The following is a 26,710-nucleotide window of genomic DNA, read 5'->3' as shown; positions in this document are numbered from 1 at the left end:
ATCTGAGGCCTTTTTGCACACAAAAGGCAGTTTCCCACACATGGATTTGCCCTGTGGGCATAACATATGAAACCGTGGTATAGTTAACTGACACGTATGGTAATTCAGTTCAATTACCAAACAGCTACCATTCCTGTGTGTAGGCTCTGTGCTGTTTAATACAAAGATGAATAAAGATGCATTACTACCTTCAAGATGATTAAAAAGAAACGGTATTTTATAGTCTTTGTTTAATGGATAGCTAATATAGTCTAGATAGATTTTGGTTATATTTTTAAGAAGAAGCTTTGGTATTTTATAGAACCTTACTAGAATAACTAGCTAATTAACCCTTCAACAGAAAAACCTATCCTAATGGCTGCTTAATAAAGGAAATAGAAACCATCTCCTTGGAGCTTATAATTTATTCCTGTCCCAGCTACCTACCAACTCTCTCAGACAAAAAATAACGTACTTTCCCTCATTACCCATCAGACTGGCCACTACCAAAGGGGGGAGAAAACCAAAAATATAGGAAGTGGTGGCAAGGATGTAGAGACACTGGAACACTTGTGCACTGTTGGTGGAATGTAAAACGGTACAGCTGTTATGGAAAACAGTACAGATGTTCCTTAAAAAATTAAACATAGAATTCTCATATGATCCAGCAATTCCACTTCTGGGTACACACCCAAAAGAATCAAAAGCAGGATCTTGAAGAGGTATTTGTGCACCTATGTGCCAAAAGATGAAAGCAAGCCAGCTGCCCATCAAAGTATGAATGGGTAAGCAAAATGTGGTCTACACATACAATGGAAAACTATTCAACCTTAGAAAGAAGGAAGTCCTCTCATATGCTACAACATGGATGAATCTGAGGACATGATGTGAAGGGAAAGAAGTCAATCACAAAAAAACAAATACTGTATGATCCCACTCATATGGGGTACCTGGAGTGGTCAAACTCAACACAGAAAGCAGAATGGTAGTTAACCAGGGGCTGCAGAGTGGAACAATGGGAAGTTGTTTAGTGAGTAGAGAGTTTCAGATTTACAAGATGAAAAGTTCTGGAGACCTGTTTCACAACAGTATAAATATACTTGGCAAGACTGAATTGTATACCTAAACATGGTTAAGTTGGTAAATTTGTAATCACAATTAAAAATAGAAATGTATCTTTCTATCTGGGGAAAATAACCAACATAAACAGCAGTATCCATTGAATTATCACCGCTAATGTCTGAAATGGGGACTGAACAAAAAAAGTGTGACCAGATCATGGATATGAAAGAGAGAACCATTCCCCACATTGAGAAAAAACAGCAATAACACACAGGTTTGAGGGTCAGGTCCACCACTTACCATCTTCAAATACAAACAACAGCATGTTCACAGAGGATCCTTGGCTACTGATAACAAATTTACAAAGGATGCACAGCTTACCTTCCCATAGCTGAAGACTCTGCGGAGCAACTGAAGGCCAGATGACGAGATTGTTGGCTTCAAAGAGAGGATTGGTGAATTTACTCAGTTCACTGGGCCGATTGACCCAGGACCACAGAGACATCGTTTTCTGCTGCAGCTTTAACTTACATCTGATTAAGGAAGAAAACTGCCATTAAAGCAGTTAAATTATAACCACCACTATTAAATGCTCCTAATAGGACAAGTGCTTCTCTACGTGTGTTAGAAGGCAGAACACAGGACTTTTAACAGAGGAATAAAATATTGCAAAATAAAAATATTTGTGGGATGCCTGGGTGGCTCAGTCCATTGAGTGGCTGATTCGGCTCAAGTCATGATCTCAAGGTTTTGTGGGTTCGAGTCCTCTGCCGGGCTCTGTGTTGGCATCAGAGCCTGCTTGGGATTCTCTCACACCCCACCTCTCTCTCTCTCTGTGCCCCTCCCCCACTCGTGCTGTCTCTGTCTCTCTCAAATAAGTAAATAAACTTTAAAATAAAAATATTTGTCAGAAAGTTCAACCAACATTACAACTCTCAATAACAACAAAACTATTCCACAGGCTCTCAAAGCCAGCCAAAAGGATAAAACCAGAATCTGGTCATGTCAGGTATGGTGTTAAGCAGAACATTACTATACCCAAAAGCCCTTTATTGCATCTGGCATTGTGTTTTAATTTAAAATAGCTAAATATAAAACTAACTCTCCTTTTTGTTTTGACAAGTCTAGAATACAAAGAACAGATTACAGACATACTACAAACGGAGGTTGAGTCAAATCTCAAAACTTAAAAATTTTAGACACTGAGATTTTAGGACAAATAAATTACATGTACATAAAATATACATGGACTGTCAAAGATTAAAAATAAAGATGTGTCTTGTGTAAATACAAATACAGATTTAATCTACATTTATATACAATGAACAGCTTCATAATAACCCTGAAGTTCTGTAACACTCTTTTATCATGGAATAAACTCACAGGGATGGAAAATAAACTGGTACATTTTTTGAAAAAATAAATTTTAATAACAACTGGAAGATAATTTGTGGTCAACCTTACATTAAGCGAAAAGATAGTACATTCAATTTTCACAGGATCCTATTGAAGTTTTACTATAAGATTGGTTTTGTCTCTGAAACTACTTGGCCATTTATAAGGTTCACACAAGTTAATTATGTGCATCCTTTTTATGCCAGCAATAAAAACAATCCACATAATCCCAGAACCCATGTGCTGGAACTTAACTGCTAGGATAGCAAGTCCCGTACTATGTCCCCCGGAACCAGGCATGGAGAGAATAGGAAACCACTGCACCAATTGCTCCTGCAGAAAGTGGTTTGGCCCTGCCCCCCAGCCCTAACCAATCACTGAACTTTTTCCACCTGAGCCCACCCCATACAGCTTTAGAATCCTTCTCAATCAGCCCTACTGGTAGAATCTACCAAATGGCAATCAGAATGTGAGATAAAATGCATTTGTGATGCCTTTATTAAAAGCTAGTTCTGAAGGATGTTAGTAAGTATAATTCCAAAAAGAAATCCATAGTCAAACGTATAATTTAATTTAAATGCTGAATTAAGGGGCACCCGGGTGATTCAGTCGTTTAAGTGGTTAAGCATCCCACTGGATCTGGCTAACTCAGGTCATGATCTCACGGTTCAATGGACTGAGCCCCATGTAGGGCTATGCACCGGCAGTGTGGAGCCTGCTGGGGATTCTCTTTCCTCTCCCTTAAAATAGGTAAACTTTAAAAACTAACTAAATAAATAAATGCTGAATTAAAGTTACGTACATTGCTTTATTGAAGAGTGTCTTAAAGCTTTTAATAATTATTTTGTGACTCTCTGAGAGGGGACTACATTATGCCACATTCCCCAAATTTATCTGTGTAAATCATCAATTCTCTTCCTTGCCCCATCAGAGTATAGTCCAGGGCTGAGTCAAACATGTTTTAAGAAATGGCAGGAGAGGGGCGCCTGGGTGGCTCAGTCGGTTAAGTGTCCGACTTCAGCTCAAGTCTCTCGTGCTCTGTCTAGCTCTCAAAAATTAAAAAAATTAAAAAAAGAAATGGTGGAAGATATTAGATTTCTAAAACATTAAGTGCCATAAAAAGAATTGCCTTTGTGATGATTATTGGGATGTAATTTTTAATCCCCTAAAAAACAGGCTAAAACCAAAATAAAATATCAAAGCCTTGACATACGACTTTGTTCAGTTCTTTTTTATTTTATTTTAATTATTATTTTAACTCAGCATTTTTATAAAAAAGTATTTTTTATTTCAGAGAGACTGTGCAAGCAGGGGAGAGGGGCAGAGGAGGGGAGGCAGAAAGAGACAAAGGGAGAGAAAATCTTTTTTTTTCAAGATTTTTTTTAATGTTTATTTATTTTTGAGACAGGGGAAGACAGAGCACGAGTGGAGGAGGGGCAGAGAGAGAGGGAGACACAGAATCCGAAGCAGGCTCCAGGCTCTGAGCTGTCAGCACAGAGCCCAATGTGGGGCTCAAACCCACAAACTGTGGGATCATGACCTGAGCCGAAGTTGATGCTTAACCAACTGAGCCACCCAGGCATCCCAAGAAAATCTTAAGCAGGCTCCATGCTGTGTGGAGCCAGATGCAGGGCACAATCCCATGAGCCTAGGATCACAATCTGAGCTGAAATCAAGAATTGGAGGATCAACCGAGTCACCCAGGTGCCCCCGTTTTGTTCAGCATTTTGTTTGTTTCTTTTTGACAGACAGCAAGCATGCCCACACAAGTTGGGGGGGGGGGGTGGGCAGAGGATCTGAAGCTGGCTCTGCGCTGACAGCAGCAAGCCTAATGTGCGGCTCGAACTTAACGAACCAGGAGATCATGACCTGAGCCACCCACATGCCCCTTGCTCAGCATTTAAAAAGTATTTCTGACCACGAATCCTTTTTGGTGTAATACCTTTTAACATTGCTTGGTATTAGTGTCTATCAAAGAAACTGTAAATACGTTTCATTTCACGTGCTGACTCCCAACTGCTAAAGGTTACCAATTCTCTTTCCTTTTTTTTAAGCATCAGGTGACACAGAGCACAGTAAATCAGTGGTAAGCTTTGGGCTCATGTCTAAGCAGGTGATAGAAGACTGAAGGAGGAATGAATGAATGAACTGACATTTTTTAAATGCCATTTTGTGAAAGGTATGCTGGGAATTTTCACATGTGTGCTATTTGAACCTCCCTATAACCCAGTCTGGCAGAGATTAATTTTTGCCTTTAACATTAACAGAAATAGATTCAGAGAAGTCACATGGTTAGTAGGTGGTATGGTGGAGATTCAAACTCAAATCTCCTAACTTCAAGTCCTGAACTTTTTCCTTTTAAAGTACATTGGAGAGAATGAGGAAGGGGCTGATGGCAGTGAAAAAGAAAAGTCCCTCAAGTTTCTCGGAGTATATTTTAAAATGTGGCGTTTGGGTGTGGGACTTCTGGAATGGTAGTGAGGATCTCTGTATATCTTCTCTAAAAAGTCATGAAAACAGTGGCAAAAATGGTCAAAATTAATTACTTTTAAAACTCTGGGAATTAACAAAAGGCTTGGGACAATCTGAGGAATACTCATTCAAGAAAAACTAATGAGACTCTGAAAGAACAGCAGGATTTGTGGCATTTTAACTTGGTCAATGCCAACACCCTTTCCCCAGCTCTGCAGTAGCCTTGTAGCCACCGGAAGGGCAGGCCAAGTTTGGAGCTCCTCAAAAAATACCACCCCCAGGGGCGCCTGGGTGGCTCAGTCGGTTAAGCGTCCGACTTCAGCTCAGGTCACGATCTCCATCTCGCGGTCCGTGAGTTCGAGCCCCGCGTCAGGCTCTGGGCTGATGGCTCAGAGCCTGGAGCCTGCTTCTGATTCTGTGTCTTCCTCTCTCTCTGCCCCTCCCCCGTTCATGCTCTGTCTCTCTGTCTCAAAAATAAATAAAAAATGGTAAAAAAAATTAAAAAAAAAAAAATACTACCCCCAGAGCACGGGCACTATTTGATGCGTCTTACAGCTCCCTGGCAAAGCCTCCTTTGCAGAGTGTTGTAGTTATCTGACTTGACTCACAGTTTTCTTGGAGGGAAAAACCCTATTCCCCAGGGTGTTTGTCAAAAATAATGAGCAGAAACTATTTAACATCACAGCTGCTTGAGGCTGCCATAACAACTGGGGCAAATAAGAGCCTGGGAAAAATCATAAAAGTAAGATTTGGGGAATGAGATGTCCATGGGCAACAGGGGATGGGAGTGAGGTGGGGAGGGGGCTATGTGAAGCTCTGACATATTCCTGGGAATTTAAACGGGTGTGCACATGCCCAGAAAAGGCTTGAGATAGTCCCAGTCTTTCACCTCTGGCTGAACCTGGGGCCCTGTACAAGCTGAAGGCTAAAGCAGAGTTGTAAACCACCTGAGAGTTGAAGTCATGCCTAACACACACATAGGGCCCCTCAGCAAAGGGTGAATGAGTTATTCATTCAGAGGGTGGAAGATCTAATTTCCAGATTTGCCATATTATCTAAAACATCAGTTTTCCAAAAAACAAATTATAATGCACATAAAGAAACAGGAATGCATGGGTAAAAAAAAAGGCAGTCAAAAGAAACTGTCCCTTGGATGAGGAAGGACATATTGAACTTACCAGACAAAGACTTTATATCATCTATCATAAATATGTTCGAAGAGCTAAAGAAAAATGCCTGAAAAGTTAAAGTATGATAACAATGCTATACCAAGTGGACAATATCAGTAAAGAAGTAAAAATTATAAAGAAGAACCAAACAGAAACCCTGATTTGAAAGTATAACTGAAATGAAAAAATGACCATAGGAGGTCAACAGTAGATGTAAGCTAGAATTTGAAGATAGGTCAATTGAGGTTATTAATTTCTGAGGAAAAGAAAGAAAAATTGAAGAAAATTCTAAAGAATCTCCAAACCCGTGGAAGACCACCAAATATACCAACATATGCATAATGGGAGTTCCAGAAGGAGAAGAGAAAAAGGGAGCCTGGGTGGCTCATCCAACTTTGGCTCAGGTCATGATCTTGCTGTTCATGAGTTCGAGCTCTGCATCAGGCTCTGTACTGACAGTACTGACAGTACTGATGTACTGTACATCAGGCTGTACTGACAGCCTGTCTCCAGACAGGCTCTGTACTGGAGCCTGAAGCCTGCTTCAGGTTCTGGGTCTCCCTTGTCTCTCTGCCTCACCCCTGCTCGTATTCTGTCTCTCTCACTCTCTCTCTCTCTCAAAAATAAATAAACATTAAAAAAAATTAAAAAGGTCTCAAGTGTGATGAAGACATTATCTACATACCCTAAAAGATCAAGGAACTCCAAGTGGGATAAATTCAAAGTGTTCCACATTAGGACACATCAACGTCAAACTGTCAAAAGTCATAGAAAAAGAGAATTGTAAAAGCAGAGAAAAATGATCCATTATGTACCAGGGACCCTCAATGAAAATAGTGGCTGACTTATCAGAAACCACGAGGCCAGAAAGCAGGTATGACATGTTCAAAGTGCTGCAAGATAAAGACTATTACTTCAAAAATGAAGAGTGATGCCAGCAAAAATGGCAGAGTAGGCAGCTCCAAATGCCCATCCCTCCACAGGAACATTGATAACGCAAGCAGAAACTGTTAAAACCTACTTTGTCAGGAGCGCCTGGGTGGCTCAGTTGGTTAAGCATCCAACTTCAGCTCAAGTCATGATCTCACGGTTTGTGGGTTCAAGCCCTGCATCGGGCTCTGTGCTGACAGCTCAGAGCCTGGAGCCTGCTTTGGATTCTGTTTCCCTCTCTCTCTGCCCCTCCCTGGCTCACACTCTGTCTACCTCTCTCTCAAAAATAAACATTAAAAAAAAAAAAATTAAAAAAAAAAAAAACCCTACTTTGTCAGACTTCTCAGAAATAGTCCAAAGTTTATAGCACACAAGCAAATGAAGAATCAAGAGGAAAAGGGACTTAAAAACAATCACAAAGCTTTATGGCATTTTTATTTGCTCTTGCCTCACCCATTTCCTAGCTCCGGGAGGTCTTGAAGAGGGCAGCCCATGTTCTCAGTATGGGACCCTGGTCCTGGCTCCAGAGGGAACACAGCAGTCCTTATTCACAAAGAATTGTGTCTCTCTGTTCTAACTTATCCAAGGGTTCGGACTTGTCTTTGTCATGTCTAGCTTGGAAACCACCGTGGGCAGAAAGGTGATGGGCGTTCTTAGAAAACATAAGATGAGCGGGCAACCTGCAGTCTTCTAGGGGAAAAGATGATGGGTGAAGGAAACACCAGAGCACCAAAAGCCTAGGGAATAAGATTCTTTGGAAAACCAGAGTATTCAAAGGTGCCCATGTATACTGAGGAATTCAGAAAGCCACATGCATGCCCAATGCAGGACACCTGCTTGCAAGGGCCGAAGAAGATCCCAAGATTTTGGTTCTGGCTGATCTCAAGGCTCAGTGAGAGCCAGAAGTGAAGGCTGAAGCTTAAGCACTGAAGAAATATTCCAGCAAAAAGCCCATCTGCAAAGACTGCAAAAGGATTTTTCCTTTGTCTTGAGTGGTTTTCCCTTTCTCTTTTCCCTCCCTCTTTTCATCTCTCTCTTTTGGTTCCTGGCACTCAAGAAAATTGCTGTCAAACACTAGATGAACACAAACTAAAAGAACAGATACTTCAGAAACCACACATGAAAAAAAAAATACGCTTTACAATATAGTTTAGAAAATGACTAAATAAAGCGATGAATCACGGTAATCTACCCCCAAAACCAAGAGCACACTGTGTTAGCTACCTTGACAGCAAATTATATTTAAAAAAACCCAGAAATGACTAAATAAACAGCTACAGCCCACAGAAAGCAATAAATACAAATGCTGAGGAGTGGGAAGAATCTGATTTCCAGAGAGCCACATTATAATATTTTAAATGTCCAGATTTAAAATTACAAATAATGCAAAAAGAAACCCTAGAAAGTATGGCCCATTCATAGGAAAAAATTAACAGAAACTGTTCCTGAGAAAGCACAGACTTGGGTTTTACTAGATTTTAAATCAACTGTCTGAAATATGCTCAAAGAGCTAAACAAAACAAAACAAAACAAAAAAACTAGGACAAAGAACTAAAGGAAACCAGGAGAACAGGTCTCAAAACCTAGACTATATCAATAGACAAAATTATAAAATAGTACCAAACAGAAATTCTGAAACTGAAAAGTATAATATCTGAAATTAAAAAAAAAAAACAATGCACTAGATGGGTTTTAATTACAGATTTGAGCAGGCACAGGTATAAACAAATTTGAAGACAGGTCAACAAAAATTCCCCACTCTGAGAAGAACAAAAAAAGAATAAAGAAAAACAAACAGAGCCTAAGCAATATACCAACATACGCATAATGGGAGTCCCAGAGACAGAAGAGAGAAAGGGAACAAAAGAATATATAAAGCATTCATGGCCAATTTGTCATTTATACCTCAACACAAACGGGGGAAAAAACACAAACACAAAAAGAACCACACACACACATGCAAATATTAAGGACTGAAAACTCCCCAAACTTAATAAAAGACACAAATCTACATATTTAAGAAGCGCGATAGGCTCCAAGAAGGATAAAAGCAACTCACTGCCCATACTGGACACACCATAATCATCAAATTGTCAAAGCCAGACAGAGAATCTTGAAAGCAGCAAGAGAAAAGCAACTTCTCAAATACAGGGATCCTACATGATCCCTCCAGAACAGGTTTCTCATCAGAAACCATGGAGGCCAGAAGAGCGGGCAATAATGTTTTTAAAGTGCTAAAAGAAAACCAAACTACCTACGAAGAATTCCACATCTGGCAATAAGATAAAAACTGAGGGAGATCATTGCTAGAAGACTTGCTTTGCAAGAAAAATGCAGAAAGGAATCCTTCAAGCTAAAATGAAAGGACACTAGACAGTAACTCCAAGCCATGTGAACATACAATTCGGCAAAGATAATTACATAGGAAAGAATAAAAGTTATTATTGTATTTTTGATTTGTAACTCCTCTTTTTATTTCCTACATAATTTAAAAGACAAATGGATAAAAATAATAATAAATCCATGTTAATGGGCATATATGAGAATATAACTTGGGATAACAACACATAGAGGAGTGGAGTATAGAAGAGCAAAGTTTTGTATGCCATATGCACTGAAGCTAAGTTTGTAGTCAAGTAGATTGTTATAAATTTAGGATGTTAACTGAAATCCACCTGGTAACCAGTAAAAACAAACCCAAAAAACTGTTTTAATATACACAAAAGGAAACAAGAAGGGAATCACAATAGTATACTATAAGGTATCAATTAAACACAAAGGAAGGCAAGTAATGGAGGAGATGAAGAACAAAAGAGTATAAAATAAACAGAACACAAATATCAAACTGGCAGAAATAAGCCATTCCTTTTCAGTAATCACTTTAAATATAAATGAAGTAAATTCTCCAATCAAGATGCAGAGATTGGCAGAATGGATTTTAAAACATGATCCAACTATATATTGTCTACAAAAGACGCAAACAGACTGAAAGTAAAAGGAAGAAAAAAGATTTTTCATACAAATAGTAACCCAGAGAGAGCTAAGGAGGACATATTACATCAGATGAAATAAACTTAAGGGCAAAAGCTCTTACAAGAGACAAAGCAGGACATTATAAACTGGAAAAAGAGTCAATCCATGAAGAAGATAAAATAATTACAAACATATAATTTATGGCACTTTGCACCAGAGCCACAAAATATATGAAGCAAAAACTGATGTAATGGAAGAGAGAAATAGATAATTCTACAATATAGTTGAGGACTTCAATATCCCACTTTTGATAATGTATAGAACTAGACAGAAGATCAATAAGGAAATAACAGGATTTGAATAAAATGTAAAACAAATATATAATACTCTGCTCAACAACATCAGAGTACACATTTTTCTCAAGTGTACATAAAACATTCTTCATGATATATCACATGTTAGTCCACAAAATAAATCTCAATAAATTTTAAAAGTTTAAAAGCCAGCTAAGTATCTTCTCCAACAGCATGAAATTAGAAATCAATAACATAAGAAAAAATGGAAAATTCATAAACATGTGGTATTATATAAAGCAATTTTAAACAACCAATGGGTTAAAGAAGAAATCACAAGAGAAATTAGAAAACACTTAACAGATGAATGAAAAGAAAAACACAACGTGCTAACACAACGTATGGGGACCCAGTGAAAAGCAGTGCTCGGACGGATATTTATAGCAGTAAAAACCTCTATTAAAAAAGAACAAATACCTCAAATCAAAAACTTAATTTTTTTTTTTTAGTGTCTGTTTTTTTATTTTTGAGAGAGAGAGAAAGAGACAGAGTGCAAGCGGGGAAGGGCAGACAGAGAGAGACACAGAATCCAAAGCAAGCTCCAGGCTCTGAGCTGTCAGTACAGAGCCCGACATGGGGCTCAAACACATGAACATGAGAGCATGACCTGAGCCAAAGTTGGAGGCTTAACCAGCTGAGCCACCCAGGCACCCCCAAAACTTTTAAATCGATAACTTTATATCTTAAGGAACTAGAAAAATAGGGAAAACTAAACCAGTGCTAGCAGAAAGAAGAAAAAAATGAACAGTAGAGAATAGATGGACAAAACAGAAAATAAACAGATAATAGAGAGCATCAATGAAACCAAAAGTCAGTTCTCTGAAAAGATCAACAAAACTGTCTCTTCAGCTAGAATGACAACAGAAAAAAGAGAAAGCCTTTTGACTGTACCCAATTGAAATTACCAGTTGATCACCTTTAAAGAGCATTCTGATATGAATCTTCTAAATAAACCTATGAACTTGACAGAGTGTAGGCTGTGAAGTGAGACTGTCACTCTGGGCCTGAGGGCAGTTTCCAGGTGTAATAAAGAAAGTCTGGAGCAGGAGTAGAAGACCTGTATCCTAGCCCTACTACTGGTGACCAACTGGCTGCGTCATTTAACTTTTTGGATACCCTCCTAATCTATAAAATTGGATGGAGGGGCCTCTTCCAGATATAAGATTACCATGATCTTAGATAAGGAAGTTAACATTTTAAATGGTTGCCAAATTTACTCAAAGCTTTTAAATCAGTAGGTAGACTAATTTTAATCTAACAGAACAAAATCTAGGACATGTTCTCACCTAGCATGTGATAGGCTCATAATAAGAACACACGTTATGTAATTTATCTATACTAATTGTAACCTCTACCATCTTACAAATAACATTAATATGGAACCAAATCCTGGTCTCTTTTAGGAGGTGACCAAAACAATTACAAACAAAATGGCCCCCATCCCATGTAAACAGTGTACTCACCTTTCACTTTCATTGTTGCCGAGAAATGTTCCAAACTGTGAGGCATATGCATGCTCAAAGAGCATGATGAGGAAATTCTCATTAAATTCAAAAGAACAGGGAAACTGACGAAGTATCTGCCACACACAGTCCAAGAAGAGAAGAAATACAGGTGACTCCCACTTCTGCTTACTATTACAATATGCTGACTGTGCGCAGCGCTGCTGAAATGGGTGACCAGCCTAAGACAGAAGATGGAAAGGTGACAGTCATAGCCTACTGAGATCACATTACAGCACATTCTATTAACATATTTCACACAGTTACAACAAAACTTATTAAATGGAACATCATGTAATTTGGATGGCTGCTGTTTACATTAATGATTTCTTGGCTTAAAACAATTTTTAGCATCTAAGGAAAGAAACACAACTTCCAAACATGTAACAAGGCCATGCGGTTACGGCATAACCATAAGAACTGCAATTATCCTTGGTGAACTTCATAAAATAAAATTTTCTAGGTCTCTGTAATTGGTAGCAAAGTCAAAGAATGTAAGGTCTTCAAGTACAAAACAAAAGACAGCTATCACATTTTATCTGTCCAAAGCACTGCAGATTGTTGTAAGCTACGTAAGCCTCACTACTAAATGGAAATAAATCTGGGGCTCTCACAGACAAACTTTGTAAAGTCACTCCTGATATTCAATTTTTAATTACATACGGGAAAAAAGTTAGTGTGAAGAGATATTTATGAATACTTTTATATTAGAGATAAAAACTGTCCCTAGCTCCCCTCTTCTCTCAAAAAGAATTGGAGGAGTCTGACATGTACTGACTAAAGGAAATTCAAGAATCATTTGGCTCTCTGGCCCACCCAGAACCTGAGTACTGACCTTGTCCCAAATGACACCCTTCTAGGTATTTCACAAACTTGCTTTATCTTTGGATCCTTATACTACTTTACCAGACAAAGATAATGACATCAGCATTTTCTAGTGGCTAATGGTACTTCGATACTCATTAAAATGGTAATATATGAGTAAGTAAGTCATATTCATTTTATTTGTTTGCTATGCATCATGAGGAATGTGGCTGAATAGATTTTTGCCAAATATTTGGGATGGTCTGATTTGAACAGAGATACAAATCAGTTGTCAGGCAAGATAGACAAGGTATCCATAACAGCATTAACACGCAACAAACCTGAATTTTAACTAGAAGGTCCAGAAATTATTTTTCTCCAGAGATACTTCCACTTTCAAGATATATCTAAACATCTGTTCTCAATCACAATTATTTGCTAAGTTACACAGTGTATATACATTTATAAATTAATCTCTGACTTGGAGGTTTCAATCTATTTCATGAGAACTTTCTTTCAGTTGTCATTCAGCATTACGTGATAGCACTGCATTGTCTCCTAGGGATAATAGAGCAGCTGCGCATGGTTCCCTGACCTCAAAGGAATCACTTTATTTGGGTCTAGGAAACAAATCATGAAGACAATGGATGGATTTTATCTGTGAAGAAGGTTAAGGTCCCAAGACTTCAAGAGAGCAGTGACATTTAGCTGTATCTTAAAGCATGAGAAGGATTTCACCTGGTTGGGCAAGAGGATAGAGGGGAACCAGACAAGCAAAAGGCAGAAAGCACTAAAGCACACGTCTTATAATTACAAATCCCCACATCCCTTTCCTGCTTTATGTTTTTTATCTCTAGCAAAATTAAGCTCTGCAAGACAGAGACTACGTTTTACGCTCTTTGTTCTTTCCCTTGTAGGTAACAAAGTACAACTAGTGAGAGCTTGTTAGGGGAATAAAATGCCAAATGAGCAATATAAGCAAAGACAGGTACAAAATTGAGAGGCAGTAAAGATTATAAACATTTACTGAGAGGAAGACAGATTATTTGCCTCCAGAAAATTAAACATATAATGTAAACATTTTAATCAAGAGGTTCCGGAAGATGGCGGCGTAGGAGGACGCGGCCTGCCGATCACTTAGATTCCACCTACACCTGCCTAAAGAACCCAGAAAACCGCCAGAGGATTAGCAGAAGGGAGTCTCCGGAGTCAAGCGCAGACTAGAGGCCCACGGAAGAGGGTAGGAAGGGCGGTGAGGTGGTGCGCGCTCCACGGACTGGCGGGAGGGAGCCGGGGCGGAGGGGCGGCTCGCCGGCCAAGCAGAGCCCCCGAGTCTGGCTGGCAAAAGCGGAGGGGCCGGACGGACTGTGTTCCGACAGCAAGCGCGACTTAGCGTCTGGGAGGTCATAAGTTAACAGCTCTGCTCGGAAAGCGGGAAGGCTGGAGGACAAAGGGAGGGAGAGCTGCTGAGCCCCCGGACGGCAGAGCTCAGCTTGGCGGGGAACAAAGGCGCCAGCGCCATCTCCCCCGCCCATCCCCCAGCCAAAATCCCAAAGGGAACCAGTTCCTGCCAGGGAACTTGCTCGCTCCGCGCAAACACCCAACTCTGTGCTTCTGCGGAGCCAAACCTCCGGCAGCGGATCTGACTCCCTCCCGCTGCCACAGGGCTCCTCCTGAAGTGGATCACCTAAGGAGAAGCGAGCTAAGCCTGCCCCTCCAGCCCCCGTGCACCTTGCCTACCCACCCCAGCTAATACGCCAGATCCCCAGCAACACAAGCCTGGCAGTGTGCAAGTAGCCCAGACGGGACACGCCTCCCCACAGTGAATCCCGCCCCTACGAGAGGGGAAGAGAAGGCACACACCAGTCTGACTGTGGCCCCAGCGGTGGGCTGGGGGCAGACATCGGGTCGGACTGCGGCCCCGCCCACTAACTCCAGTTATACACCACAGCACAGGGGAAGTGCACTGCAGGTCCTCACCACGCCAGGGACTCTCCAAAATGACCAAACGGAAGAATTCCCCTCAGAAGAATCTCCAGGAAATAACAACAGCTAATGAACTGATCAAAAAGGATTTAAATAATATAACAGAAAGTGAATTTAGAATAATAGTCATAAAATTAATCGCTGGGCTTGAAAACAGTATACAGGACAGCAGAGAATCTCTTGCCACAAAGATCGAGGGACTAAGGAACAGTCACGAGGAGTTGAAAAACGCTTTAAACGAATTGCAAAACAAAATGGAATCCACGATGGCTCGGCTTGAAGAGGCAGAGGAGAGAATAGGTGAACTAGAAGATAAAGTTATGGAGAAAGAGGAAGCTGAAAGAAAGAGAGATAAAAAAATCCAGGAGTATGAGGGGAAAATTAGAGAACTAAGTGATACACTAAAAAAAAATAATATACGCATAATTGGTATCCCAGAGGAGGAAGAGAGAGGGAAGGGTGCTGAAGGGGTACTTGAACAAATTATAGCTGAGAACTTCCCTGAACTGGGGAAGGAAAAAGGCATTGAGATCCAAGAGGCACAGAGAACTCCCTTCAGACGTAACTTGAATCGATCTTCTGCACGACATATCATAGTGAAACTGGCAAAATACAAGGATAAAGAGAAAATTCTGAAAGCAGCAAGGGATAAACGTGCCCTCACATATAAAGGGAGACCTATAAGACTCGTGACTGATCTCTCCTTTGAAACTTGGCAGGCCAGAAAGGCTTGGCACGATATCTACAGTGTGCTAAACAGAAAAAATATGCAGCCGAGAATCCTTTATCCAGCAAGTCTGTCATTTAGAATAGGAGAGATAAAGGTCTTCCCAAACAAACAAAAACTGAAGGAATTTGTCACCACGAAACCAGCCCTACAAGAGATCCTAAGGGGGATCCTGTGAGACAAAGTACCAGAGACATCACTACAAGCATAAAACATACAGACATCACAATGACTCTAAACCCATATCTTTCTATAATAACACTGAATGTAAATGGATTAAATGCGCCAACTAAAAGACATAGGGTATCAGAATGGATAAAAAAACAAGACCCATCTATTTGCTGTCTACAAGAGACTCATTTTAGATCTGAGGACACCTTTAGATTGAGAGTGAGGGGATGGAGAACTATTTATCATGCTCCTGGAAGCCAAAAGAAAGCTGGAGTAGCCATACTTATATCAGACAAACTAGACTTTAAATTAAAGGCTGTAACAAGAGATGAAGAAGGGCATTATATAATAATCACAGGGTCTATCCACCAGGAAGAGCTAACTATTATAAATGTCTATGCGCCAAATACCCGAGCCCCCAGATATATAAAACAATTACTCATAAACATAAGCAACCTTATTGATAAGAATGTGGTCATTGCAGGGGACTTTAACACCCCACTTACAGAAATGGATAGATCATCTAGACACACAGTCAATAAAGAAACAAGGGCCCTGAATGATACATTGGATCAGATGGACTTGACAGATATATTTAGAACTCTGCATCCCAAAGCAACAGAATATACTTTCTTCTCGAGTGCACATGGAACATTCTCCAAGATAGATCATATACTGGGTCACAAAACAGCCCTTCATAAGTTTACAAGAATTGAAATTATACCATGCCTACTTTCAGACCACAATGCTATGAAGCTTGAAATCAACCACAGGAAAAAGTCTGGAAAACCTCCAAAAGCATGGAGGTTAAAGAACACCCTACTAACGAATGAGTGGGTCAACCAGGCAATTAGAGAAGAAATTAAAACATATATGGAAACAAACGAAAATGAAAATACAACAATCCAAACGCTTTGGGATGCAGCGAAGGCAGTCCTGAGAGGAAAATACATTGCAATCCAGGCCTATCTCAAGAAACAAGAAAAATCCCAAATACAAAATCTAACAGCACACCTAAAGGAAATAGAAGCAGAACAGCAAAGGCAGCCTAAACCCAGCAGAAGAAGAGAAATAATAAAGATCAGAGCAGAAATAAACAATATAGAATCTAAAAAAACCGTAGAGCAGATCAACGAAACCAAGAGTTGGTTTTTTGAAAAAATAAACAAAATTGACAAACCTCTAGCCAGGCTTCTCAAAAAGAAAAGGGAGATGACCCAAATAGATAAAATCATGAATGAAAATGGAATGATTACAACCAATCCCTCAGAGATACAAACAATTATCAGGGAATACTATGAAAAATTATATGCCAGCAAATTGGACAACCTGGAAGAAATGGACAAATTTCTAAACACCCACACTCTTCCAAAACTCAATCAGGAGGAAATAGAAAGCTTGAACAGACCCATAACCAGCGAAGAAATTGAATCGGTTATCAAAAATCTCCCAACAAATAAGAGTCCAGGACCAGATGGCTTCCCAGGGGAGTTCTACCAGACATTTAAAGCAGAGATAATACCTATCCTTCTCAAGCTATTCCAAGAAATAGAAAGGGAAGGAAAACTTCCAGACTCATTCTATGAAGCCAGTATTACTTTGATTCCTAAACCAGACAGAGACCCAGTAAAAAAAGAGAACTACAGGCCAATATCCCTGATGAATATGGATGCAAAAATTCTTAATAAGATACTAGCAAATCGAATTCAACAGCATATAAAAAGAATTATTCACCATGATCAAGTGGGATTCATTCCTGGGATGCAGGGCTGGTTCAACATTCGCAAATCGATCAACGTGATACATCACATTAACAAAAAAAAAGAGAAGAACCATATGATCCTGTCAATCGATGCAGAAAAGGCCTTTGACAAAATCCAGCACCCTTTCTTAATAAAAACCCTTGAGAAAGTCGGGATAGAAGGAACATACTTAAAGATCATAAAGGCCATTTATGAAAAGCCCACAGCTAACATCATCCTCAACGGGGAAAAACTGAGAGCTTTTTCCCTGAGATCAGGAACACGACAGGGATGCCCACTGTCACCGCTGCTGTTCAATATAGTGCTGGAAGTTCTAGCATCAGCAATCAGACAACAAAAGGAAATCAAAGGCATCAAAATTGGCAAAGATGAAGTCAAGCTTTCGCTTTTTGCAGATGACATGATATTATACATGGAAAATCCGATAGACTCCACCAAAAGTCTGTTAGAACTGATACATGAATTCAGCAAAGTTGCAGGATACAAAATCAATGTGCAGAAATCAGTTGCATTCTTATACACTAACAATGAAGCAACAGAAAGACAAATGAAGAAACTGATCCCATTCACAATTGCACCAAGAAGCATAAAATACCTAGGAATAAATCTAACCAAAGATGTAAAAGATCTGTATGCTGAAAACTATAGAAAGCTTATGCAGGTAATTGAAGAAGATATAAAGAAATGGAAAGACATTCCCTGCTCATGGATTGGAAGAATAAATATTGTCAAAATGTCAATACTACCCAAAGCTATCTACACATTCAATGCAATCCCAATCAAAATTGCACCAGCATTCTTCTCAAAACTAGAACAAGCAATCCTAAAATTCATATGGAACCACAAAAGGCCCCGAATAGCCAAAGTAATTTTGAAGAAGAAGACCAAAGCAGGAGGCATCACAATCCCAGACTTTAGCCTCTACTACAAAGCTGTCATCATCAAGACAGCATGGTATTGGCATAAAAACAGACACATAGACCAATGGAATAGAATAGAAACCCCAGAAATAGACCCACAAACGTATGGCCGACTCATCTTTGACAAAGCAGGAAAGAACATCCAATGGAAAAAAGACAGTCTCTTTAACAAATGGTGCTGGGAGAACTGGACAGCAACATGCAGAAGGTTGAAACTAGACCACTTTCTCACACCATTCACAAAAATAAACTCAAAATGGATAAAGGACCTGAATGTGAGACAGGAAACCATCAAAACCTTAGAGGAGAAAGCAGGAAAAGACCTCTCTGACCTCAGCCGTAGCAATCTCTTACTCGGCACATCCCCAAAGGCAAGGGAATTAAAAGCAAAAGTGAATTACTGGGACCTTATGAAGATAAAAAGCTTCTGCACAGCAAAGGAAACAACCAACAAAACTAAAAGGCAACCAACGGAATGGGAAAAGATATTTGCAAATGACACATCGGACAAAGGGCTAGTATCCAAAATCTATAAAGAGCTCACCAAACTCCACACCCGAAAAACAAATAACCCAGTGAAGAAATGGGCAGAAAACATGAATAGACACTTCTCTAAAGAAGACATCCGGATGGCCAACAGGCACATGAAAAGATGTTCAACGTCGCTCCTTATCAGGGAAATACAAATCAAAACCACACTCAGATACCACCTCACGCCAGTCAGAGTGGCCAAAATGAAGAAATCAGGAGACTATAGATGCTGGAGAGGATGTGGAGAAACAGGAACCCTCTTGCACTGTTGGTGGGAATGCAAATTGGTGCAGCCGCTCTGGAAAGCAGTGTGGAGGTTCCTCAGAAAATTAAAAATAGACCTACCCTATGACCCAGCAATAGCACTGCTAGGAATTTATCCAAGGGATACAGGAGTACTGATGCATAGGGGCACCTGTACCCCAATGTTTATAGCGGCACTCTCAACAATAGCCAAATTATGGAAAGAGCCTAAATGTCCATCAACTGATGAATGGATAAAGAAATTGTGGTTTATATACACAATGGAATACTACGTGGCAATGAGAAAAAATGAAATATGGCCTTTTGTAGCAACATGGATGGAACTGGAGAGTGTGATGCTAAGTGAAATAAGCCATACAGAGAAAGACAGATACCATATGGTTTCACTCTTATGTGGATCCTGAGAAACATAACAGAAACCCATGGGGGAGGGGAAGGAAAAAAAAAAAAGAGGTTAGAGTGGGAGAGAGCCAAAGCATTAGAGACTGTTAAAAACTGAGAACAAACTGAGGGTTGATGGGGGGTGGGAGGGAGGGCAGGGTGGGTGATGGGTATTGAGGAGGGCACCTTTTGGGATGAGCACTGGGTGTTGTATGGAAACCAATTTGACAGTAAATTTCATATATTAAAAAATAAAATAAAAAAAAATAAAAAAACAAAAACAAAAAAAAATAAATAAAAAAAAAATAAAAAAAAGAAAGCAAACTGAAAAAAAAAAAAACAAAAAAAAAACAAAAAAAACATTTTAATCAAAACTTCATACATTATGTCTGTCCTACAACTAGGATCACACCCATTATTATTAGCAGTTCCTGTGCACATCAAACAGTGTTTCTCACCTGCAGCCACTCTCTTTCTATCAGGGCCTCAAAACCACGGATGGTCCTGCTTCTCGGTTCCAAGATGATCTGGGCCAGGGAGGTAACCTGAAGTGTGGAATCAGTTCCTTCTGTTCCATGAATCAATATGGATGCCCCTTCCCTGATAGGAAAATCCAGAGTACAAATGGGGTACTCCCAACATGGTCAATCAACTCTGTTAATAATAAACATTTCCTGAGTACAAACTCATGCATTCTGCTCTGTCCAGCAGGGTTTAGAGTCTAAGTAAGGCAAATGAAGAGAGCTTCTCTTAGGAGAAATAAATAAATAAAACTATAAGTTCCAAATTTCACATGGCAAGAACCTCTTTAACTTACAACAAGTTTCACAAAACTTTTTAGTTGAATTTTTTCTCCCTTTACAAAACCCAAAAGCAGTCCTTATCATGCACACACAGTAAGCACTTACCTTTTCTGCCTATTAAGTTAACTAAAGCCTTTTCTCATCACACCTAGGAACACACACTTAAAGTTATTTTTCTGTATCTCTCTGACCTTGATTCTATCTTTCCACCTCAGCTGACTGTAAGGATGCCTTCATAAACTGTAATGTAATGAATCTAGGAAACAAGTCCTAAACCACATTTTTAGAAACATGAAAACAAGATACATAAAACAAAACATAAAAATTTCAATCTAGAAACTCAGTGGCAATGATACTATTATACCACAATATTTAGGAGGAGTCTGGGGCCCAATATTCTAAAGAGAGTGGAAGGAAACACCAAAAACTAAACTAACTACATTCTTTCCTCTCCCCTTCTACCTCTTATATTGAAATGACAGTGAATAAAATTTCCCAGAAGAGTCTCCAGTTTGGTTACCATTAATTCTTTTCCCACATACATATATACTTTACGTAGCTATAACATAAGGTAATTTCTTACTATTTCCACTTTTATTATAAACATTTTCCAATGTTTCTATACCACCTTTAGAAGTATTGTATTCATGGTTATATAATATTCTATTAGGTGATCAACTATAATTTGCTGAAATGTCTGAGAATTAGACATTTAGGTCATTGTCAATTTTTGTTACACTACAGATGACATACTTAGCTTTTTGTCTTTTGCTGGATCATTTGAGAGTTCTTAATTTGAAAATAAAGGTCCCTGGTTAGGTTAACAACCTTATTCTAAGAATGCAACCTCATGAGTAGGTAGAACGGTATGAGTAAATAGTTTAAGGCTTCTGATGTATATATTGAATCTATATATCTTAGTTATCTGTGGTGTATTTTAAATTCAATTCAATTCATTTAAGGTCTATTTTTACATTTTGAGCAGTTAATTATAAGGGCAGACTTTTATGGAGGTATAAATAATAAGCCTAATATCAGAAAAGGTAACTCAATCATGGCAAAATAAACCAAAACCTTCAACTCTTGTTAAGAATGTGGAAGTCCTTGTTTAAGGTGGCCAGCTGACTCTAAACAAAGATGGAGATAGCAAATACTGTTCTGCACCTAGGGTTCCCTTAATCTGCAGCATCCCATTATTACGGCTGCAAATTCGGACAACACGGTGAGAAATGTTTATTACAATTTATGGTTCATAAGAAAACAGAAGCTCTGTACTCATCATGTAAGGGGAAATCTTTTTAACTTGGGTTAAAAAGAAACAGAACCTTTAATATCAACACCTCATCATTCTGTAGTATTGATTTGTCTGCCGTAGAACCTCTTCTTTAACTCCCATATTTCGTTAGATAAATGAGCTTTGAGCTTTGCCTAAAACAAAAAACTAGTGACAGCCTGAGAATCCAGACCAAAAATCTCTACCCATTTCTGGTGTTGTCACTAATTCACCACATGACCTTAAGCAACCCATTCTATTACCAATTTCTCACTAACCACAAAAAAATTACATATGTCTATTTCCCTAATTTGGAAGCACCAATAAGACAAGTTACAGTTTCAAGGAAAAGTGTCATCCAACTATGTAGTGGCGATACTTACACCTACCTATTGTCTCAGAAGAATCCCCTTCTTAAAAGGGGCATTCTAAGCTTCTGCAACAACTTATACCAGAGTTCTCTGTTCAAGTCCTCTGCTTCAAGTCTCAAGGATTAGCAACCTTCAGCTGAATGAATAAACTAAAATCGCTTCATATACTTTACGTCACTGCCATCAGGTTTTCTCAACTTGAGATCCTGTTGTAATGGCACGTATCAAGTACTTTGTAATAAGATATCTGAGAGATTAGAAAGAATCATTTTACTGTGTAACAAAATTACATGTTTCCTCTCATTGATATTTCGAAAGTAAGAAGGCAAGCCTGGCCCTCTGAGAACAAATAAGAAAACTTCTTTTCATTCTTGTTCACAGTTTAAGCAAAGGAAAATAGGTAGATTCACAATTCAAGGATTTTATAGAAAAAAAGAGTTCCTTTAGTATTTAAAAGCTTTGTGTCCTTGAAGATGTGTGCCTGTGGTTCATATTTGTTCAACAAATATTAATCACCAATTAAATGCCAGACTCTATGCACACACTTCATTGATAGCACTGAATGGCATTGACCACCTTATACAGTAATTTATGCAATGATCTCAACATAGAATAGAGACTAAAAAACTTTTAACAAATATATAAACACATGTCTGGATAAAAGCAAAGTCTAGTTAGCGCTGCGTGTCCCATTTCAGAACACCGAAATACACTCTACCTGTCAATACACTGAGCCGCTAGACAGGCAGTTGTAAGAATCTCTTTGATGTGAGTCAGCCAGTTAGAAGCCTCCAATTTACTGAGCCATCTGTCCATGTTATGTGTTTGGTCATTACAAGCTTCCACGAGTTTGATTAAGCTCTCCTGAAGAATGTGATACCTTTAAAAAATAAGAAAAAGTAAAAAGAAAATAGAAAACACACTGATGAAGAGAGAAACCAACCAAAACTTCAACCTCCAATATATCCAAGAGGAAAAGTAGCTCAAAATGGTATAAAAATATTTACCTTACTGACAATAACTTGATGATTAAACACTGAAAAAATAATATGTAAACATGGCAGCAAAGATACTTAAAATGCCTGTCATGGTAAACCATTCCTCACCTGAACAGATTAAACCCAGTTTACATAGCTAAATTACCTGACTGGGGAGTGGGCCAGAACACCGCATTTTGTAAGAAGTCACGAGGCCGCACCACTGACACCTGCAATCCTATTTCCACAGATCCAACACTGGATACCCAGTACCTTTAGCAGGGATGCCCAGGGCCAGCTCAGACCCCACTGTTTTATTAGCTCCAACTCCCACCCACCCTTCCAGAAGTCCCTATAAACCTCTAATTGTAGACATAAACAAGATGTAGGTGGAGGAAACAGGGTGGGAGAATAGGAGGGTGTGGGGGAAAGTGTCTAGTCTTCTGACTTAGAAAAATATACTTATCCGTGGCGTATCTGTTCAGTAAGTTTGATGACCACTGATCTTACAAGGAGAGGAGCAGACCTCTGACCTTGCGGAGATGAAATTTCAGAGTTAACTTAAGAGGAAGCATGCTGGATGTAAATTAAAAAAAATAATAAATAAAATAAAAATAAATAAATAAATAAAGCATTAAAAAAAAGAGAGAGAGAGAAAAGCATGCTACCTGACTAAAAGTCAGCTGTGGGCATCCAAGATACGTTTCCTGCTTATCTTATAAAACGCAACAGGAGATCCAGCCGATTTCCGACTCTAAGTTAATGCGTAGGTTCATTTGAGAACTTGTGATTTTTGCAGCTAAGGGCTCACCCATTCTAATTCGCTTCAAATAAGAGCCTACTACTGTCTCCAGAGTCTGTTACCTCTCAATGGACTTATGAATCCGCCTCCACTGGGGATAATGGGCTTCTTGTTCAAAGCCGCCGCCTTTGGCTCTAGCTTGCTGAGCTACATTTAAAGACCGTGTGTCAATGATGTAGCCACGTTTCCCTGCCCTGAGGGTAGCATTTATCAGCTTTTCATCTTCTTTGCACCTTCTCCCATTTGTGCCAGTGAGTGGCTGACCGCTTCGCATGATTACCTAGAAGCACGATGCAGTTTAAAATTTAAGAGTAGCTGCTTTGAAAGTTTCTGAAAATAGAAATAAATTAGCTAGATTAAGAGTATCTCAAAAACAATTGTGTGGCACTTTGAAGATGAATATGATCGTAAAACAAAGAAATATTTCCACATATTTGCAATAGTTAATAACTGTAGAACAAAAATAAGCCTTGCACTTTAACACAATTTTTCTTCCTACTTCTCAAAATACTTCCACATAATAAATTACAATTGCTAAAAAGATCAATTACCACAATTTGTTTAGTTAGTAAATTGTTTACTGGACATGGCCCTGTAACAGAGATAATAATAATGGCTTATGTGCCAGTAAACTTTTGCTTCAACTACATAAAGAGGGTTGGCAGGTTTAATCAAGAATTATAAAGAGAGGGATGGGGTACCTGGGTGGCTCAGTCAGTTGAGCGTCCAACTCTTGATTTTGGCTCAGGTCATGGTCCCAGGGTCATAGGATCAAGCCCTGCATCAGGCTCCATGCTCAGCATGCTCTACTTGGGATTCTGTCTCCCTCTCCCTCCCTCTCTCCCTCCCTCCCTCCCTCCCTCCCTCCCTCCCTCTCTCTCTCTCTCTGTCTCTGTCTCTTTCTCCCCCTCTGTCCCTCTCCCCAGCTCAAGTGTACTCTCTCTCTCTCTCTAAAATAAGAAGAAGAAGAAGAAGAAGAAGAAAAAGAGGGGCGGTTGGGTGGCTCAGTAGATTTGGCGACCAACTCTTGATTTTAGCTCAGGTCATGATACAGGGTCATGGGATTAAGCCCTGCATCAGGCTCTGTGCTGAGTGTGAAGCCTGCTTGGGATTCATTCACATTCATTCTCTCTCTCCCCCCTGCCCCCAACCCCTCTCCCCTCTCATGCTCTCTCTAAAATAAAAATAAAAAAAGAAAGAACTATAAAGAGAGAAAAACTATAAAGAGAAAAGCCACCAATGGTAAAATAAAGTTTATGTACTATTTGTGTTTGGGGAATCATTTTTAATATCTTTAAAGCTGCTTGTCTATTATTTATTCTCCTGTTACCCTCTTTCATCCTGTTCAGTATTTCAGGATTTAGAAACTTATTTCCAAAGACCATCAACTATATATTTTGAAAGGTTTGATTTTGAAACCTTTCATTTTCTCAAGAAATTAATATTATACAGATCTCTTCCTTGGTGAATGGTTTAGAGTTATTTCACTTTCTCCCCATAACATGTGCTGTTATCTTCACTACCTTGAAATTTAACATGATCAAGAAAGGTCATCCAGAGGATGACAATGGCTAACTCCCAGACTGCACTAACCATGTAAATGGACATATAGTATATTTAATATCCCTTTTTAAAATGCTTTGTAATGAACTCTCTAACAAACAGAAATACTACTATGCAAATGGGACAGATGATCTGATGCCAAAGTAGCAAATTTTTTGGAAATTTTTTTACCCTAAATATCCATGCTTGACTTATTATCCAGGGGAAAAAAGGCAACGGAAAATGACCATAACTTATCCACTATTTTACTATTGGTTTCAAAATGAGAAGCCAAGTTTATTGACTGAGAGAAAATAAGAGGACAGAAACAGATTTAGAAAATATTTAGGAAACATACATACAGCAAGCACTATTCAATTACTGACTCCTGTGTTTACTTAAATTGTAACTAATAACGTGACATTCTTCTCCTTTTTGAAAATAAAAATGTCTGCTCAATTTACTTTTTACAGGGAAATTTGGGTAAAAATAATTTTAAAAAAGAATTCTGCCATTATTCTGGTCAGAGAAATTTATTTTTCTACCTAACAGTGTTATTTTAAGTATCAAATAAACATTAGTTCCCTTAGTACTGAGTCCTTAAAATAAACCTGCCTGGCCTTTTTTTTTTTTTTTTTTAAATATTTATTTATTTTTGAGAGAGAGAGAGAGCAGAGGAGGGCCAGACAGAGAAGGAGACACAGAATCCGAAGCAGGCTCCAGGCTCCAAGCTGTCAGCACAGAGCCCCATGTGGGGCTCGAACTCATGGACTGCGAGATCATGACCTGAGCTGAAGTCGGATGCTTAACCGACTGAGCCACCCAAGCGCCCCACCTGTCTGGCCTTTCTAATTTTCAGCAGCATCATGAGAAGAATTCAAAGTCATATCCTAATCATGGAAAACACTCTACTCCTGATTCCCTAATGTTTAAAAGAAGGAAGTTCTGGCAAGGGAGACTAATCGCATCAAGGAACAAGTACACAGAAAGTGGAGCATTTCTAAGGAAAGATCTGTAAACCAAGGCATTCATAGATCAAGCAGCAATACTGTACACATACCATTCCATTTTTCTTATGATAATAGCTGAGTACTGGGAAGCGTCCTCCATGCCGAAACGTAGCTACCTTCCGAAGAGCTTCATCATCAATGGATTTGGGCACTATGACAATTGGCGGGTAAGAAGGACAGACAGCAAATTCCTTATTGACATAGCTTAACCTCCATTCACTGGTCTGGAAAACACAAAATACTTCAAAGCTAAGCAAGTATCTCAATGTTACAAAATAATCTGAAAATTTTAAAGGACCTTAGAGATCAATTTTCATACAATGAAGAAGCCATCTCTGGGGAATTTAATATAAGGATACCCAACCCATACTTAAAGGAGTTCTATTCTTCAGAGTCCGTTTCCTACATTGCTAGGTATTCTCCATTCCTAGAAAGTGCTTCCTTATATTGGGCAAATGTGGCTCTGTAACTTCCTCTATTGTTTTTACATGGCTTCAGTCCCAGTTTCCTATTTCACATGGCATCCTATTAAATATGTGAAAGACAGTTG

At 39.1% G+C, this 26,710-nt stretch overlaps 1 protein-coding gene across 2 annotated transcripts in view; it reads right to left on the bottom strand.

Moving 5' to 3' along the window:
• Positions 1-26,710, bottom strand: part of MTMR9 (myotubularin related protein 9) — a 61,824-nt gene that overhangs the window by 10,315 nt on the left and 24,799 nt on the right. Inside the window, exons 4-9 of one of the 2 annotated variants that reach the window (XM_019440933.2) lie at positions 26,211-26,384; positions 23,671-23,888; positions 22,548-22,709; positions 19,841-19,982; positions 11,797-12,017; positions 1,423-1,574 (exon numbers count right to left, since the gene is read on the bottom strand). In XM_019440933.2, the coding sequence (XP_019296478.1) occupies positions 1,423-1,574; positions 11,797-12,017; positions 19,841-19,982; positions 22,548-22,709; positions 23,671-23,888; positions 26,211-26,384 (1,069 nt within the window). The remainder of the gene's footprint in view (positions 1-1,422; positions 1,575-11,796; positions 12,018-19,840; positions 19,983-22,547; positions 22,710-23,670; positions 23,889-26,210; positions 26,385-26,710) is intronic. The other variant, XM_019440934.2, reaches the window with a different exon arrangement.

Source organism: Panthera pardus, unplaced genomic scaffold (assembly GCF_024362965.1).
Source record: "Panthera pardus isolate Hobbes unplaced genomic scaffold, ASM2436296v1 HiC_scaffold_13, whole genome shotgun sequence".
NCBI classification, from domain to species: Eukaryota; Metazoa; Chordata; class Mammalia; order Carnivora; family Felidae; genus Panthera; species Panthera pardus.
Note: the sequence above shows the minus strand (reverse complement) of the source record. Positions and strands in the feature narration are given on the sequence as shown.